Genomic DNA, 16,788 nt, shown 5'->3' on the forward strand with positions numbered 1-16,788 from the left:
ATTCTCTCCACGGAGTACTCTTTGCCCTCGGTCTGAAACCCATTGTCAGGCCAGCTCCAGACGGGGCGTCTACACATGTTGAGGGGTCATTGGTCTAGACGATGACTGCGTGGTTGTGGAGTCAAACCTCCCCTCCCCCATTGTGTGACCGAGACATGGCCTTGTCATAACTTGTCTGATTGTGAATTGAGACGAGTCACTGAAGACACACGCATACGGAGCATATAGAATACGATCCACACAGACCGCCTTGATCCAACCAGGAAATAGAATTCAAGGAGGGGAAAGAAAAATGAAAAAGAAGAACGGCTATCACCAGAACAGCAAGGCTTTCCAGACCATCAAGATGCACGATTGGTCCGGATGACTGGATGATACCTTCTCGATCGAGCAGTATACAGGATGCACTCGCCACAGCTTGAATTATTGACACAAAGTAACTGTAGTATTACCAAGTATGTTTGGTTTGCTCATTACCACGCTCTTTCCTCCGTCATCCAAGGATGCTGGAGCAACTCCGTCGTTGACTTTCGTGCCCGAGGGTCTCGCTGCAGCATCGAGCACAGGAACGATGCAGGATCCTGCTGCACGTCCATGGGCCCCCAATTGGATCGAAGCCTCTCCCGGAGGAAGAAAGCAAACGCTTCGAACATCTGAGGGCTGCGTCCCATCATATTATCAACGAGGATTCCATGTTCTCGGTCGATCTGCTCCGATGTGCCTAGATCCGACACCGGGAATAGCTGCTCATTCGTCGCTAGTTCATATATCTTCACAAACGCAGGCCATTAGCCTAGCGTCCACGAGAGAACCCAAGGGCATTCTGGGGGAGGGAACAGAAAAGTGGACAACGTTACCAGACAACCCAAAGTCCAGATGTCAATCCTCCAATCCCAAGTGGTCCGCTGGATCAATTCCGGCGCGCGCAAAGGAATCAATGTCACCGGCCGCTGCGGACATTGGTCACACCATGCAGCTGTTATCAGACGTGAATATTGATGCGACGAGAGCATATAAAAGGGAGGGCTGGGGAGTCGAAAGATTTACCTCCGCCAAGATCGCCCAACTGAACCAAGAGATTGGCAGGGTCCACATCCTCAAATGTCACCTGCCCTCTCTGAGAAGCCATCAGATATTCTGGTACACCTCGGTCTCTCCTTAGCCCGTTCAATGGCTCGACGGACACGAATTTGGGAGGATTGATGAAGCCGTCACAGGAGGCGACGCCCTCCAAGACAAACATGATGTTTGCCGGTTTCAGATCTACAAAGCACGGAATCGATCAGAGTTTCCCATTCTTATCGTTTAACACCGTGGGACGTCTCTTACCGCAGTGAATGATGCTTTGCGAATGGAGGAAATCTAGGCCCAGCAGGATCTGTTTAGCAATCGCCTGGACGCTGCTGATCTGACACGGTTTGCCCGTGAGAACCATTTCCTTGCCATCGGATATCAGTACCGGAAACACAAGGCACAGGTGAGTACCGTTGGGGCCGTGATGCTCGAAGTGATCCAACAATTTCACGACATGCCTTTTACCCAGATGCTCCAGGCCGGGGTCCGACAGGTGCCGAAGGATCTCAAGCTCCTTGTTATCCTTAGATGCGGCGGCTTTGACGATCTTCAAGGCCACTTGTTGCTCTAGCCTGCAGGTCCAACGATGAGCGTCTGTCCGGTCCTGGCCTGTCCTTACAATATCTCCACCAGGGGTTTGCACATACCGTCGATCCCAGGCCAACCATACCGTCGACGTCTGACCGAAAGCCAGCTTCCCAACGACTTCGTATCGCCGATTGAACAGATCGTTTAGGTGAACTGGATGGTATCCCCCGGGGTGGTAGTCCTCGATCGATTCGACGACGTCATCGATTTTCTCCACGGGGCACATTCTAATGCCCTCTGTAACCCATCCCATTGAGAAGAAGGGAGCAAAATAAATAATGTATATATATGTATAATGTAGATATATGTATAGAAGGGAGTCAAACGAACGACAACAATAGTAATAATGGTTTATGCAGGTGGAAGAGACATTCTGATCTAATTTCAGTCCTCGGCGGACGAAAGTGCGCGTGCGAAGGAGCGAGAGAGAGAAAGAAGTATGGAACAGGAGAGGTTGTAACCATGGCCCACCCATTGATAGATGATGAAACTTTATATCACAACCTTCCTACTTGGGGAACCATTCTGTAATGATCGGATCTCTGGGGAAAGTGTAACTGATCCTTTTGCCTCCGGGCAAGTGCTGTCGCGTGCCCATGGTTTTGGATCTACCATACTTCACTGTGTAGGGTCTGGTTTCCTTTCTTTTTTTTTTTTTTTTTTTTTTAAACGGTACCGACATAGGTGAAGAAAGTCTGAATGGATTGGAATAGGAAAGAGAGCTTGTCTATGATCATAGCTGATTGATTGTCTTAAAGTTGGGTCGCGTGCCAATCTCTTCCAATGTATTACATCTAGATAAGAGGACATATTCTCCGTCCACAGATGCCCTAGATTCTTTTGCCTCGCAAAAAAAGTAGTTTCCATGGATGTCCCAAAAATACATGCCCCGCCATTTCACCGGAACTAAATCACAGCTGATCGTCTGGAATATCTTCCGCCTGACTCCCGAGCTCATCGGCTACGAGGTCTCGATCTCCGTCGTCATCGTCATCATCATCTTCGTCGGCCCGGCCCTCACTCTCGTCCTCATCATCACTGGAGGAGCCACTGCCGTCGGTATCAGAGTCGCTACCGGGATCGTAGTCCTCTTCATCTTCATCTTCCTGGTCTTCGAGCTCACGCTGCGCTTTCTGTAACTCGCTCTCTTCTTCTCCCTCCTCACCGGCGACTGCTTCCCCGGCGGCGGCGGTCCCATCCTCGGTCTTTCCGTTGATGTTATACTTCTTCGCGCGGCGGGCTTCGGCGAGACTGGCGTCTTGGAGACCGTGTTTCTTGATGTAAGCGTCGATGCCGCTGAAGTCGGCCTGGTCGATCATGGAGAATTCGAATTCCTGCGTCTCGTCGCTGGCGATCGGTCGGGCCATGACGTTCAGGTTGAATGTTCGCTGGAGGACCGACGTGTAGGAGATCGAGTCGATGGTTTCGAAGGCGAAGAAGAGCAGCGGCTTCTTGAACCCGAATAATATACCCGTAGAAAGAAGGAACAAGTAACCTTATCACACAGAATTTGCGTATTAGCACGATCAGGCAGGGGAAGTAGAGAGGAGGGGGGATTGAATCAACGACTGTTTCTTACCTTCTTTACTCCCACGGAACGCCTTCACATGGTATGCTTTTTCGCCCTTGCGATGCGCTTCGGGCATCGCGCTCACGAACTCCCTCTCGTCCGGCAGCACCACCTGCGTCTGCGAGAGGTTCTCGTTCAGCGTCTTCCGCACCAATTGCTCGGCCGTCTCGCCGTCGGCGGTCGCGATCGGTTGCCCGTTCCCCGTAAAGGCGCCCGATTTGGGAGGCCCGTCGGCCACCGTCCATACGATCGACTCGGGCGCAGGGTCCCCATTGGGGGGAGGATTGATGCCGTCGCCATACTGGGGGATTATGCAGAAGTTGGTTTGACGTTGGTTCTTTTCGGGAACTGGAAGGCACAGAACATGTTCTGGGTTTTTGGAAAACAATATGATCAGTACGAGATCAGAATTGAGGCATCCACACAGACAGAGAGAGGGGGAGAGAAAGAGAACCGAACGCGAAGGTTCTCTCCCCTGAAACAAGGGGAAAGAGGCCAAAGAAAAACCTACGTATCTTATCCCACGAGACCCCAAACTCGATCTCCTTCGACGTCTGATTTCTCGCGCGCAGAAACCCGCGCCCGGCTGTAAACTCCAGCGTGAGCTTTTTACGCTGCGGAATAGCAAACGACACATCCGGCATGTAGAATTGTAGGGGCAGGTCCGCTTTCAAGTCGCCCGGCGATTGGGCATTGCCCGTGGTAGCATCGCCCTTTTCGAGTTTGCGTTTCTTCGCCGCAGGGCCGTCGGGAACGGCAGCAGCAGCGGCGGCCTGTACGGGTTGAGGGATGATGGGGCTTGTGTTCCTGTCCAGCAGGCTGGAGGTGTATCGCGCGATGTCCTCAAACAGAGGTATATATTGCGGGGTCGTTCCTGGAGAAGGAAGGGAGCGGTTAGCTTTTTTGTTTCACCCAGCGCTGTATTGGGACCCCCAAGACAGATTCGCGCAGATGTCCTAGGGGGAAGGGGGACGCACCGATCGCATCGTAAACTCGTTTCTTCAGAGAAGGTTCGGCGGCAAAGGCATCTTCAATGGCCGGAATACTCTTCGGGGTCGAGGAGTTGATGGTGGCGAATGCCATGATTGAAGAAGGCGAAGGGGAAAAGCACAATAAGAAAAAGAACAACAGCTGAAACAACTAAAAACAAGTAATCATACACATTAGACACGAGGTTGGTGGGAGGACCAAGAGAGGTGGATTGGAGAAGAGTTCGGGGCCGCGGATAAGAAAGAAGATGGGATGCGAAACTCACTCGGTTTCTCTCTCTCTCTCCCCCTTGGCGGCTTGTCGAGCCGGCGCAATCCACACGCAATTGGGGGATTCCAGTAATTTCTCCTATTCGCCGAACTGCTGCGATCTAAACAGGGCTCGATAATCCCCAGGTACCTGGATAAACCGTCCCCTAGGCCAAGGACAGGGAGAATGCAGCCCCTATAAGTCTCAGTGGTAGTAAATCTTATACAGTCATTTCTATGCTACAGGAAGTACAGCTTGTATACACGCGTGTGGGACAAGATATGGAAACGAAATAGACAAAAAATATCAAAGAAAATCCCTCAGCCAAACAGATCTTTTTGGACCCCTTTCTCAAGCCTTGTTTGCCGTCTTCCCTTTCATAAATTCCTCAATGAATCCAATCGTTTGGGTATCCATCAGGTAATTTCCGTTGGCGTCCGTTCTAGCCTTCAGATTGGCCTCCTTCTTGGCCCGGATCATGGCCAAGAGCTCTCCCTTGGGTGTCCACAAAGACCTGCTTTGAAGGTATTCCTTTTTGTAATCTTCCATCTTCTTCTCCTCCACCCATTCGGGGTCGTGTCTTGTTCGGTATTTCGAGAATTTGTTGCGCAGTTCATCCATGACGCTGGGGGGGAACGGCGAGTTGTGCAGCGACGGAACCCACGAGGGTGTCTCGACCTCCATACGGAGAGTGTCCCATTCCTCGTCCTTCAGGTTGAGCGGCTCGTTGCGAGGCCACGGGATCTCGATGTTCTCGCCGGCAATGTATCGGGTATGCCGGGGAGTGCTGGTGGCGTACTCGCGCTCCAGGAAAGGCTCGCCGCCGCGAACGTGGTCGACCAAGACGTCTCGCGTTTGGCCAGTGGCCGGGTCATCCAGAGCCACCACCAGTCGGACGTCGTCTATGGAAATCGGTAGGCTCACCGTTTGGAAGGGGGTCTTGCTACCGTATTGTTCGTTCAGCCATTCGGGGAAATGTACGTCGGCCTGCAAGAAGGACACCGGGTCGGTCAGTTCACGTGGCGTTTCCAAGAATTACTGGAAAGAGAGAGGGAAGCCACGGCGCCCGGGAGAAGCAGCACGCATACCATGTTCAGGTCTTTCACCGTGACGGTCTCGTTGGATTCATCGACACGAGAAACCTCATTGATCTTGCCTTTATCCTTGCCCTTGATGATACACACCCGGTCGCCGGGAGCAATGTTGATGTATTTCCGGCGGAGGTGCTTGGGGATGCTCGGGGGGTTCATGGCCTGCGGACTCAAGGCACCGAATGAGGCACCATCGGGTCCTGCGTCTCGCTGAGGTGCCAGGGGTCCTCGCACCCAATCTTCGCGGCGGCGTTCTCGCTCGGAGCGGATGGCATCGAGCTGTATGCGGTTGTAGGCGAACCGCTGGCGTAGCGTGTCCTTCAATTCCTCGCGCTCGGCGGTCTTGGTGGCGAGGATGGCCTTCCGTTGAGCCTGGTTCCGGGCTAGGGCCGTCCTCCGAATAACCTTCTGCATCGTGACGGGCGTGTGTCTTAGGGTGGCCGGTCGACGATTTCCGCGGGAGCAACTGGGAGTAGCCCGACGGCCGCGAGGGAAAATTGCGGCCCTGTAGGTCACGTGGATGATGTGCACGTGCCATCGAGAAGTCCGCCGTCCCTTAGAACAGGAAGGTATACAGATAGTTGGTTATCTTTCTATCTTCTATCTAGATTGTGCTTAAATCGTAAGGTAGAAAGATAGAAGAGAGTGTCTAGTAGCCTACATCAAGACCAATTTCTTTTGAACCTGGATAGCGTCATTCATAATGTGTTCGTGTTGTTCAACTAGCCATACGCTAGGCGCTTGCTGCTATCAAAATGCTACTTATGTTCCAGATTTCCACTAAAGCGCAGTTGGTTGATAAATGTCGGTCCTCTTTACAAACCCCGGAGGGAGGAAGAGCCAGACCAAGGGAGATGGCAAGGGCGATCACAGCAAAAAAAAAGAATGACCGGGTCCCATCGTCCGGCATCAGACAATGCAACATGGAACATAATTTCCGTTCAGGACGCAGGTAATCGAGAACATGTGCACGGAGAACTCCGTCCCTTCTTGACGAACAAACAGCACAAGATCGGAAGCCCCGATTTACTACACCCGTGTTGAGAAGACACGTCAAGGGCCAGCGGCTCGTTTGCCCCAGATTCCCGTCGACATAGGCCGCAATTTATGGCTTGATTCTGGTTCGTTGCCACTGCCAGGTAGCTCGTATCGTCTGGATGCACTCCGTACGCTGGATCTGCGCCCAAGCAGGATCGACGCCAGGACGCGCGAGGTCTGGATTTAGCGTATCATTCCACAGCAGGCCCTAATCAGGAGCATATGATAAGTCCCTCGGGACGGCTTGATCCCTTGATGAACATGCAATCGAGAGAAACCGAAACGGATTACGGAGTTAAGGGGGGCAAAACAGAAATGCAAAAAAAAGAAAAAGGGAAACAACACAGGAAGACACAGGAAGAGGCGTCGCTCCACCAATGGGTGCTTCACATGACAAGAGCGTACATGTAGGCATCAGCTTGCACGCAATTCTGCCAATCATGATGTCATGGTCAGTCAAAAGGATAGAATCGGCAAAGCAATGCAGTGAGACCGCAAGCTCAAGGGATTCTGGCTCCCATCAGAGGTTGAGTCAGTGGCACGTCCGCCGGCCATGTCAGATGCCGACTGCAGTTGGGTTCTAAGAAATAAACATTGAAACACGAACGGGGTCGGTCTGTGGGTTAAAAAAGAAGAAAAGAAAAGAAAAGAGGGAAAGACAGCCGGGGCTAAGCGAGTGAAAGACAGACCAAGGATGGGATTCTGATCTGGCCCGAGCCATTGGGGGTTTTATGCTGGGAGAGGGTAAGAAGCAGCAAGTCCTCCCGCTGTAGGAGAAGGAGGAGAAGATACATGCGACTAACGCAGAGCTGCGCCAGGAAGTCTGTAAGGCGCGCCCGCTGTGGCTGGTGGGTTTCCCGCCAGGTACGCCCATGGTATTTCCACATGTAATGTACTGCATGTATGTATGTACCTAAGACAGTACCGTACTTTGTACCTAGTGAGTTTGCCTGATTTGCTGCCTTGTCGCTCAGGTTTGGAAAATCCAGGCAGATGACGTTGTCCCAGTATTATATTATAATAAGGGGCCGTGGTAGATCCCTCTGCACCGCCACCTATATTTATTGTTTAGGTGATGTTTATTTTTATAGCCAGTTTCTGCGTACGGTTATACGGTACGAACCACCACGCGCCTGGATGGAAGGTGGTAGTCAAGATACTAAAATACTAACTACTAAGGCATCGTTGAAGTGGATGTGCCGAATCACCGGACGTTGAATGGGACCCATCAATAATCCTGAGGCTGGAATGGCCGGGGAAAGCATGTTGAAAGCTTTAGCTACTAGACCGGCTCCTCCTGACAGCACAGGACCGTCATTACAATTGATAATGACGGGAAAGACCAGGAGTCCGTCCATCCTGAATTCCTGATAGCGAGGTATCCGTGCAAGCCAAGCATGTGTGTTCCTGGCCATTTCTCCCAGGAGTCTTGGACAGCTGCAAGAATGGCTCTTTTGCAGTTTTGGCCTATCGGATCGGGCCTAGTAAACATGGAAGGTCCTTAACACGACTCTGTATAAAGACCGCCTCATCATTCAGACTGGAGCCATGATATTAATCAATAAACCCCGAGCGTCGAGAGAATCCACCAGCTTCTAGGCTCCGGTACTCCAGCTAACGGTCTGACGTGTCCACGCAATAATGAATATCTGTTAGGTGCTGCTGCTGTTGTGTAGCACAGAACATACGTAATGTCAATCGTAGAATAGATGTGGATGCTCAGAGTGCTGGCCTGCTGCGAAGGGAGATGAGGATGATGAGGATGATGATGACATAGGCGGCATCCGGAAATAAGTGGATCGGGGACGATGATCAATATCCATTCTCAATGTACTCCATAGAGTAGTAGTTACGGAGAAGATGGCGAAGGGGAATCAATAATATTCCAGAGTCAAAGGAAATGAATCAAGAAAGAAGAGGCAGAGGAAGGAGGTCAAACAGTCCAAGTACCGTTTACCGAGGATGATACATACCATACCTATACACGGGTACGGTAATGTAAATTACGAGAATGCGACCGGGTTTCTTCTGCACGGTGGCTTCAATAGGAATGGGAGACAGCAAAACTAGGCATCGAAATAAGCAGCGAATGGTCCAGTCAGTCGCTGGGAAAAAGGAGGTCTGGAAAACTATTCGATCCCCTTTTCTCCTCCCCCCCTCCTCTCTCGTTCATAGAACTAAGACATCCTACATACGAAAGCAGTATAGAAGTAAAGAGCTTTACCTAGAATTACCCTAGAAGTAGAAGATCAAAGGCAAAAAGTTAATTATTTCCTCAGTGATCCAAAGAAAACAAAACCAAAAAAGAAAAAATTAAAATTAAAAAAAATCACAGCCACATAGCTTCAAGCTGATGGGGCTGGGCAAAACATCGCTTGCCAACCGTTTCAAAGCTTTTAGTTTGGTTACTTAGTCAACTACTTCGTACAGACCAGGGAGCCTCAGAAAAGTGCAAAAAAAATAATTTTAGAAAAATAAACAGAACCAGCCGGAGAACAATCACCCGTACGAGAGAGGGAAGGAAAAAAGATAAGGAAACTAAAACAAAACAAGAAAGAAAAGACAGAGTAAAAAAAAAAAAAAAAGCACCGGGGCCGACCGATAAGTTCAACAACCTTGGGCTAACTTAGTCACTCAGGACTAAAAAACTAAGCCAAAGAAGGCCCCCGTAAGTTACTGACCTTCCATACTCCCCGTACAGCCCAGCGGTTATTGTCCTTCCCTTCCGCCCATCCATCATCAATCAATCCCCGTCCTTTCTTTTTCCTCTCTCTCTCCCCCCGTCAACCACAAGCTCCATCCCCCCCTGGAGAGTTCATAATAATCCATTCTATTGTCGTTTTTCCTTTCCCTTTCTTGCTTCTCAAAAGAAACTCTGATCCTTTGAGTTTCTATCATTCATTATCTCTTCGGCTCTCTCTCCTTTCCTCAGTATATTAATCTGCGCCGTTGCACTGCACCGTATGTGATCACTGACCAACCTACCGAACTAACCCTTTTCCTCGGGCGCCTGACCTGTCCCCTTCTCAGCCTTCGTTCCATCTTCCCACCGCCCATCACCCATCATCTCCCGCAACAAGCCTCTCTTCCTTCCCCTATCACTTTCACCTTTCCCGAGGATCGTCAGTTCAATTTTCATCGTTTGCTGATCCTCTTTTGATTAAAGATGGCTGAGATCCGTCGCAAGCTCGTTATCGTTGGCGATGGTGCCTGCGGTAAGACCTGTCTGTTGATGTAAGTTTCCCTTCTTGATTGACACTCCGACCTGGTCGGAAAAGAAATGAGCTTCGGAACTGATCTTATTCTCTTCGATAGTGTCTTCTCCAAGGGCACCTTCCCTGAGGTTAGCTGCCCCCTCCCTCATCGACTGCCATCCGGAACAACACTCGCCCCCTCGTGATCGAAAGCCGAGATCTGGGAGCCGAACCCGATGGACATCAAATTAACTGATCTCTTTCTTAGGTCTACGTCCCCACCGTCTTCGAGAACTACGTCGCCGATGTCGAGGTTGATAACAAGCACGTTGAACTCGCTCTTTGGGATACTGCTGGTCAGGAAGATTATGACCGTCTCCGCCCTCTTTCCTACCCCGACTCCCACGTTATCTTGATCTGTTTCGCTGTCGACTCTCCCGATTCTCTTGACAACGTCCAGGAGAAGGTGAGTCTCTAATCCCGACCGACATCTTTTCCTCTTTCAATAAGGAGGTGAATCCGGAGCATATCGACTGACCATACCTCTAGTGGATTTCCGAAGTTCTTCACTTCTGCCAGGGTCTTCCCATCATCCTGGTCGGCTGCAAGATGGATCTTCGTCACGACCCCAAGACTAACGAAGAGCTGAACAAGACTTCTCAGAAGCCCGTCAGCCCCGAACAGGTAAGTGCCCTTGTTACTTTCTCTCACAACGTACCCACCCAGCATCCGGGCCGAATCTAACGTACTACTAGGGTGAGGAGGTTCGCAAGAAGATCGGTGCCTACAAGTACCTTGAGTGCTCTGCACGAACCAACGAGGGTGTCCGTGAGGTCTTTGAGGCCGCCACCCGGGCCGCGCTCTTGACCAAGACTCACAAGAGCAAGAAGAAGTGCACCATCCTGTAAACTAGTTTTACCTCCTTCGTGAAGGGTCTGTTTCATGCGGAGATTATATGAACGGATAAGCGTCTCGACTATTTGGTTGTTTTCTTTTACTCAGAAGGGGTCTTCCGTTGGCGTGTTCCGATATGTGCCTGGATGCGATTGTGGATAATGTTCAATCACGGGCACATGAGGGTTATGGGATTATCTGGCTATGCAGTTGGTCGACTTTCTGATTTTGCCGACGTTGTTCTATTTTTTCTATTTTCTTATTTCTAGGGAGGCGTTGTCTTCATAACCTCGTGGGTTTTTTCTTCTCTTTTTCCAGCTCTCCATAGCGCCTACGGGGCAGTTTTCTGATCACCATGGCAAGACACTCGGAACAGATTGCCCCGTTTTGCTGGCAAGAGAACAACAAACGGTCATGGCTACCCCGGAGTCGGTGCATGATTGCAGACGGAGCAATTGAGGATGGCGTTTTTCCTGCGTGTGTCCACCAGCCCATCAAGCGAATTCCCGGAGGGTTTGAAGCGAAGGAAGTCAGAAAAGCCGTGATGGGCACTCGTGCGATCCGATCTCGCTTCCTTGTTCCGGTTAGAAGAGAATGAATGGATCTGTCTTTGGCGCTTGGGCTCCTCTGCTGCTTCGTTTTGACCTCGAGGGCGCGCCTTTTGAACCGGAGGCGCGGTGACAATCTGAGAGTGAAGGGAATCCCCAAGTACGAACCACTCAGTTAGTATCTATTATAATCAATGCTCTTTTTTGTGTCACTTGCAGTTGCTCTGTTTCATGGCAGGTCCAGGGAGGTGTCGCTTCCTGAGGCCATCCTTCATACATATACCTAGATACATACGAGGATACTTTAACTACTGGATACAGACAGACATGTCTGCATACCTGCATGTTTTACATATATCCAGACCGGCATGAACGTGAATGATTATCGCGAATGCCGAGGTGGTTTCTCTCCATCCTATGGCGCGAGAGCACTAGCGATAAGAATCGATAACTACTTAGATTCGATTTTCTTAGGTTATTAAATTAATCCAACACCACATGCCAAAAACAGGAAATAGAAAACCCAAATGAAGGTAGTATCTCCGTCCATACTTCCGTTCCGCTGCCGCGAGTCCAGAAAGCTGATCGGTTAGTTATTGATAGTAGCGCTATTGATAGTAACAATGACCACCTACTTCGGAAGTACTCAGTAGCATTACTAGATCCTAGGCACTTGGTAACTATAGGTAATAGGCTCGGTAATAAAGATTTAAAATAATGCCACCGGAGTGGGAATCCGACCGCAGCGGGGATCCCCGTTTCTAATTTCGACTCTTTCATATGCTAACAAATTAGATCGGTATTTGGCTTGATCGGTCAACTCCTACCTACCTAGGTAGCTACCTATTTTTATATGGGAACTTGAGTGGCTGTTGTTTGGTTGATACTACCTTAAGTAGTGCCTAGGGGATATATGTACATACATAGGTAGTTATTATTGGTCTTAGGGTTGAGGTTATCTGAAGGAGGGAGGAAATTGAGGTGGACTAGACTAGGCAGGAAGATACAGGGGTGGATTTTAGGGACATGTGTTCAGGAGTATTTACTGTTAGGCAACATGGTATGGATTCTAGTGGAGGATGATAATAACAATCATTGAGAGTATGAGGTATTCAGGGGGTTCATTCACCTGTGTATTACTACCTACCTACCGGTACCTATAGATGTATCTGGGTTTACTTCGATTACTACTATACTCAACAGTGGCTATCCACGAGTTAATAACATGTAATGTATTTTGCAAATAATCCAAACCGCCTGCAATAAGATCGTTCATCTATTCAGGCTCAGTAAATTCTCAATGTATCGTCTCGCATCCAGTCCCAGTCCCTCCACCAGCTTGCCAGGGCCGGTGTCTGCCCGTGACGAGGCAAGTCCCGGCGACGTCGCCCCGCCCAGATCCCTGAAGAATCGGGATCCGCTGCCACTGCGTCCATGCGAGACCGAGGGAACGTGGTCGCTCGCTTTACGGATGAGGAATGCTTCCTGGCAGGCGTCCCCGCTGCCATCAAGACTTTGCGTCTCCTGGACGGCGTCGCCGTCGTCGTCGTGGTCGCTGCTACCGCTGCCTGAGCCGGGAAACCGCACCCAGACAATCCACCAGCCGCGACTGGTCTTACACGTTCTCTCTACCTCTAGGGCCCGGGATCGGGTCTCGACGTACGTGCTGAGGAGTCGGTGGTGGATGTTCAGGCTTTCCACTCGGGACCAAGGCGTTGTGTTGGGGTCGCGATGTTCGGGGGGATGAGCGCCTAGATCGGGGATGTTGGGGATCGAGGTACGGACGGTCAGGTTAGAGGGATCATAGACAAGGTCGTAGACGGATTGGTTCTTCGTGATGAAGCGTCGGTTGACGTCGAACGCACTTTCCGACATGGAAATCCGGGCGGCCGCATTCGCCGGCGATGTGGAGTTGACGAGCGTCTTGTGGAGGGGGGTGAGCTGGTGGTGAATGCTTTGGTAGAGAGAGGGGTCCGCTAGGGAGGGGGCCTCCGGGTGAAAGAGGAATGTGTACATGAACGGTTGGTGCTGGGTTCTGGTGTTAGACGTGGCGTTATAGGACCCCTGGATGTTCCTGGTGGGACTTACTACATAGACCACTACTCGCAGTTTCGTAGGGCCTGGGCGCTGTTCATCTGCGGGGGCGTTTTCGCGCGGACCTGCCATATGTAAATTCAATGTTCGTTGGATGATCGTCTCTTCTGAATCCCCTGGTGATTTGTTCGCCTGGTTGGCGTCCTCCGAAGAATGCGTGTTTGCAGTGGCTGGGTCCTTGTGCAGACCAATTAGGAACTTTCCTAGGTTCTTAGGTTTCGCAGTACCCTCGGTCCTGGATGACTCCCCGTCAGATATCGGCTGTGCACTTGCAGGGGAGGCCGTTTTTTTGTTTGCGCCGGTCGACCCATCTTCCTGCTTCAGGGCCTCGACGCGAGGATGCGGGCTAGGTGTGCCAGAAGAGGGCCCCCAAGCCGAGCCGTAGCCAAGTGTCAGGTATTTCACAAACGTCTCCGATTTGAAACCGATCCAATCCTTTCCACCTTCGCTCTGTGATGGAGAGCTCTCGCGACTGGCCTGAGACTCTGCCTCGGAGTCTCGCTGTTGTTGTTGTTGTTGTTGTTGCGGTGCGAGACCCTGGCCCGTAACCAGGGGACGAGGTATACCGGGAGAGAAACTAAAATCGGCGCTTGCATTATCAGAGGGGGCCCCGGGTTCATTGCTGTTCTTTGATGATCGACCTCGTGGCTTTCTGCGTCGCTTCCGACGTCGTGGCGAGCTTGGGTCATCGCCCACCCCGTAGGTGTCAGGGCCATATCGGTAGATCCATTCCATCCACTGAGAGACCCGCGCGACAGATCGCCTAGAAAGTGCACCCATCCCCGAAAAGATGATCCCATCCGATGGCCTTGGGTGGGTGTCTAAGCCAAGCCATCGCGTGTTGCTTTCGTCTCCATGGACAGCCCCCACCCTGTTTGTAGTCGCCTGGCCCTCGTTGGGCACCGATGGGTCGCCGAATCTTGAGATCATCAGATCTACGAGACCCTCTGTGCGGACCACGAAATCTTCAAACACCTCACGTTCTCCGCTCCCCCACTCTTCTTCGCCAACGCCGATGCCAAGCTCGCCGCCGGCGGAGAGCTTGATCCCGTTGTACATGTCCACGGCGGGGTTTCCGCTAAGAAGAACTTCCCAGCTCTTCGAAAATTTCCGCCAGTAGCCATCAAGGAGAGAGCAGAGCTCTGGCCTGCCCACGCGTTGGTACAATGCATCCAGTGTAAAGTCGTGGTGGAGTAGGAAGATGGAGTGAGCTCGGCGTATTTGCTGGATTAGCAGGTGCGGGGGGCACATCTCCCGCGATGAATACTGAACGGACGGCGAATCCGAGGCATCGCGCTGCGAAGAGGATCCGTTGGAAGCGTCGGTGGTGGGTAGACGAGTCAGGTCGATACACTGCAACGATCTCAGCGCCTGCTGTCATCACGATACTTTAGTGTTCACATGTAAGGACTTACGGCCAAGATCCACCAGTCCTTTTCCAATTCATGAAGTACAATGGTTTTCTTTTCCGTCTCTATATATTCCACCGGTTTGCCCTGCGAGAAGTTCCTGGAATATCTGTTCAGCGCAACTGTGGGCGCAGTTCGTTCAGGAGCGTTTCCCACCTGGCAAAGCTCACCATCCCCTGCGCTAGTCCTATCTGGCGCAACTTTTCATTCTGTTCGCCGTTCGATTCATTTTCATCGACCCCGGCCGCAAAGTCCTCGCGCCGTCGCAATCGAGCCGATCTGGAGGTATAAAAGACGATCTGGTCCTGGATGGTTTCGTCGGTCGGTCCGAGAAGGGGGTTGTAGATGGTAAGGTAGGAAAGCTGAGCAGGAACTACCGAAGTAAGGTCGTCCCCTGGCATCGCATCATTAGACTGTGAGCCACGGCTCACAGGGTATTCTCACGATCAACGCGAAGGTGCGGAGGTCTTGCGGAGGTCGGCCTGGGGTGTCGATAGCGGTGACATCACGTGGTTGGAGATTGCGGAGTCTCTTCCGCGTCGGCGAGGATGCGCGCTTTGGTCTAGACGTCACGATCGCTGTCCACGCCATGTTTCTTCTACGAGGACCCGGATCCCTCTGTTTTCGCAGAAACAATGGCATCTTTCTCCGGAATCTTACCCCTCGATTTATCACTACGAAATCCTACGCGCCCCTTCGCATTCTCTTTTGCGGATCGGACGACTTCAGTATAGCTTCCCTGAGAGCTCTCCACGAGGAGCATGTGAACCGACCGGATCGGATAGCGTCCATTGATGTCGCCTGTAGACCAGGAAAACGATTTGGAAGAGGACTGAAGAAAATACGCGAGGGTAATTGAACCGGTCTATTATGTGAAGTGTTGGCTGACAATGGGCTCCAATAGTCCCCGTCAAGGCCGCCGCAGAGCAATTGTCGCTTCCCATCCATGAAATTGATACATTCAAAGGCTGGAAAGTAGGTGGTGTGCTACCCTCGACACAAGAAATCGCTACTCACACCACTGCCTAGCTGCCTATGTCGCATGGAGATCCCATCAACTTGATAGTAGCTGTTTCATTTGGGTTATTCGTGCCACCGCGCCTCCTTAACGAGGCGCGTTACGGGGGACTGAATGTTCACCCTTCATTACTCCCTGAGTAGGTTTCATTATCAATCGCCTCGAAAAGTTTGTTTGTGTCTGACCGTGCGCAACTATAGTTTCCGGGGCCCTGCACCGCTGCACCATACACTCCTGGCTGGGAGAACCAGAACTGGCGTTACCCTCCAGACCTTAGATCCTGTGGCATTCGATCATGGCGTGATTCTCGACCAGACGCCTTCGCCCGGATTCGAAATACCCGAAGATTGCACCGTCCCGAATCTCTTGGAAATCGTGACCCCAAAGGCGGCCAACATTCTCGTGGATGGCATTAGGAAGGGACTCTTCGTGCAGCCACTGCAGGATGCCGGCTGGCGTCAGTCTGGTTCAGATGAACCCCTGCTCCGTGCAGGCAAGATACTACCAGAAGACCGTCATATCGACTGGGCCAACTGGACCTGGGCAGAGATCAGCAGACGTAACCGCGTGGTGGGTCCCCTCTGGAGTAATGCTCTGGTGGCCAGCGGCGATTCTACTGGTGTGGAACCTCTGCGGCAACGACGAGTGATCTTCACGGAGATCGAAAAAGTTGAACCAACTCCAGACCCTCACACATATGGAGTTGTGCCCGGATTGCCTTTTGTAGATGGCATTTCTCCATTCGAGCCTCGTCAGGGCAAAGGCCTCTACGTTTTCACCCAGGATGGGATTCTGTTGCGCGTGCACCAGATGAAGGTGGAAGGAGAGCCAAATGCAGATGCTCTCACAGCTGCGCTTAAGGCTCGCATGGTTGGAGATCGAACATTCTCATCGGGTGCCTCCCAATATAAATCCTTCTACGAATCTCTACGATAAACCCAAAACGCATATCATCCCAGGGACCAACCATTCCTGATCACCACTAATATCATGTTACTAAAATGTTACATTGTCTTCTGCCAATTGGTGTC

At 51.4% G+C, this 16,788-nt stretch overlaps 5 protein-coding genes across 5 annotated transcripts; 2 read left to right on the top strand and 3 right to left on the bottom strand.

Annotated features, from left to right (window-relative positions):
- Nucleotides 1-2,573: 2,573 nt before the first annotated feature.
- rtt106 (putative negative regulator of DNA transposition (Rtt106)) lies at nt 2,574-4,315 on the bottom strand (the record flags this gene model as incomplete). The annotated part of the gene is made up of 4 exons (XM_053102478.1): nt 2,574-3,157; nt 3,242-3,580; nt 3,744-4,106; nt 4,210-4,315. 4 exons carry the CDS (start codon nt 4,313-4,315, stop codon nt 2,574-2,576), a joined length of 1,392 nt encoding a protein of 463 aa, XP_052954090.1.
- A 507-nt stretch (nt 4,316-4,822) lies between these two features.
- KD926_009979 (mitochondrial 54S ribosomal protein uL24m) lies at nt 4,823-5,976 on the bottom strand (the record flags this gene model as incomplete). Its single annotated transcript, XM_053102479.1, has 2 exons — nt 4,823-5,458; nt 5,560-5,976. 2 exons carry the CDS (start codon nt 5,974-5,976, stop codon nt 4,823-4,825), a joined length of 1,053 nt encoding a protein of 350 aa, XP_052954091.1.
- A 3,790-nt stretch (nt 5,977-9,766) lies between these two features.
- On the top strand, nt 9,767-10,702 carry rho1 (Rho family GTPase RHO1; the record flags this gene model as incomplete). The annotated part of the gene is made up of 5 exons (XM_053102480.1): nt 9,767-9,834; nt 9,916-9,943; nt 10,063-10,260; nt 10,344-10,478; nt 10,550-10,702. The coding sequence occupies 5 exons, from the start codon at nt 9,767-9,769 to the stop codon at nt 10,700-10,702; spliced, it is 582 nt and encodes a 193-aa protein (XP_052954092.1).
- A 1,806-nt stretch (nt 10,703-12,508) lies between these two features.
- On the bottom strand, nt 12,509-15,245 carry KD926_009981 (uncharacterized protein; the record flags this gene model as incomplete). Its single annotated transcript, XM_053102481.1, has 5 exons — nt 12,509-13,264; nt 13,325-14,683; nt 14,746-14,839; nt 14,896-15,133; nt 15,191-15,245. 5 exons carry the CDS (start codon nt 15,243-15,245, stop codon nt 12,509-12,511), a joined length of 2,502 nt encoding a protein of 833 aa, XP_052954093.1.
- An 83-nt stretch (nt 15,246-15,328) lies between these two features.
- KD926_009982 (methionyl-tRNA formyltransferase) lies at nt 15,329-16,693 on the top strand (the record flags this gene model as incomplete). The annotated part of the gene is made up of 4 exons (XM_053102483.1): nt 15,329-15,590; nt 15,644-15,714; nt 15,769-15,896; nt 15,958-16,693. The coding sequence occupies 4 exons, from the start codon at nt 15,329-15,331 to the stop codon at nt 16,691-16,693; spliced, it is 1,197 nt and encodes a 398-aa protein (XP_052954094.1).
- Between the last annotated feature and the right edge of the window lie 95 nt (nt 16,694-16,788).

This window comes from Aspergillus affinis, assembly GCF_023601865.1.
Source record: "Aspergillus affinis strain CMG 70 chromosome Unknown NODE_74_length_177179_cov_84_810866, whole genome shotgun sequence".
In the NCBI taxonomy this organism is placed as follows: domain Eukaryota; kingdom Fungi; phylum Ascomycota; class Eurotiomycetes; order Eurotiales; family Aspergillaceae; genus Aspergillus; species Aspergillus affinis.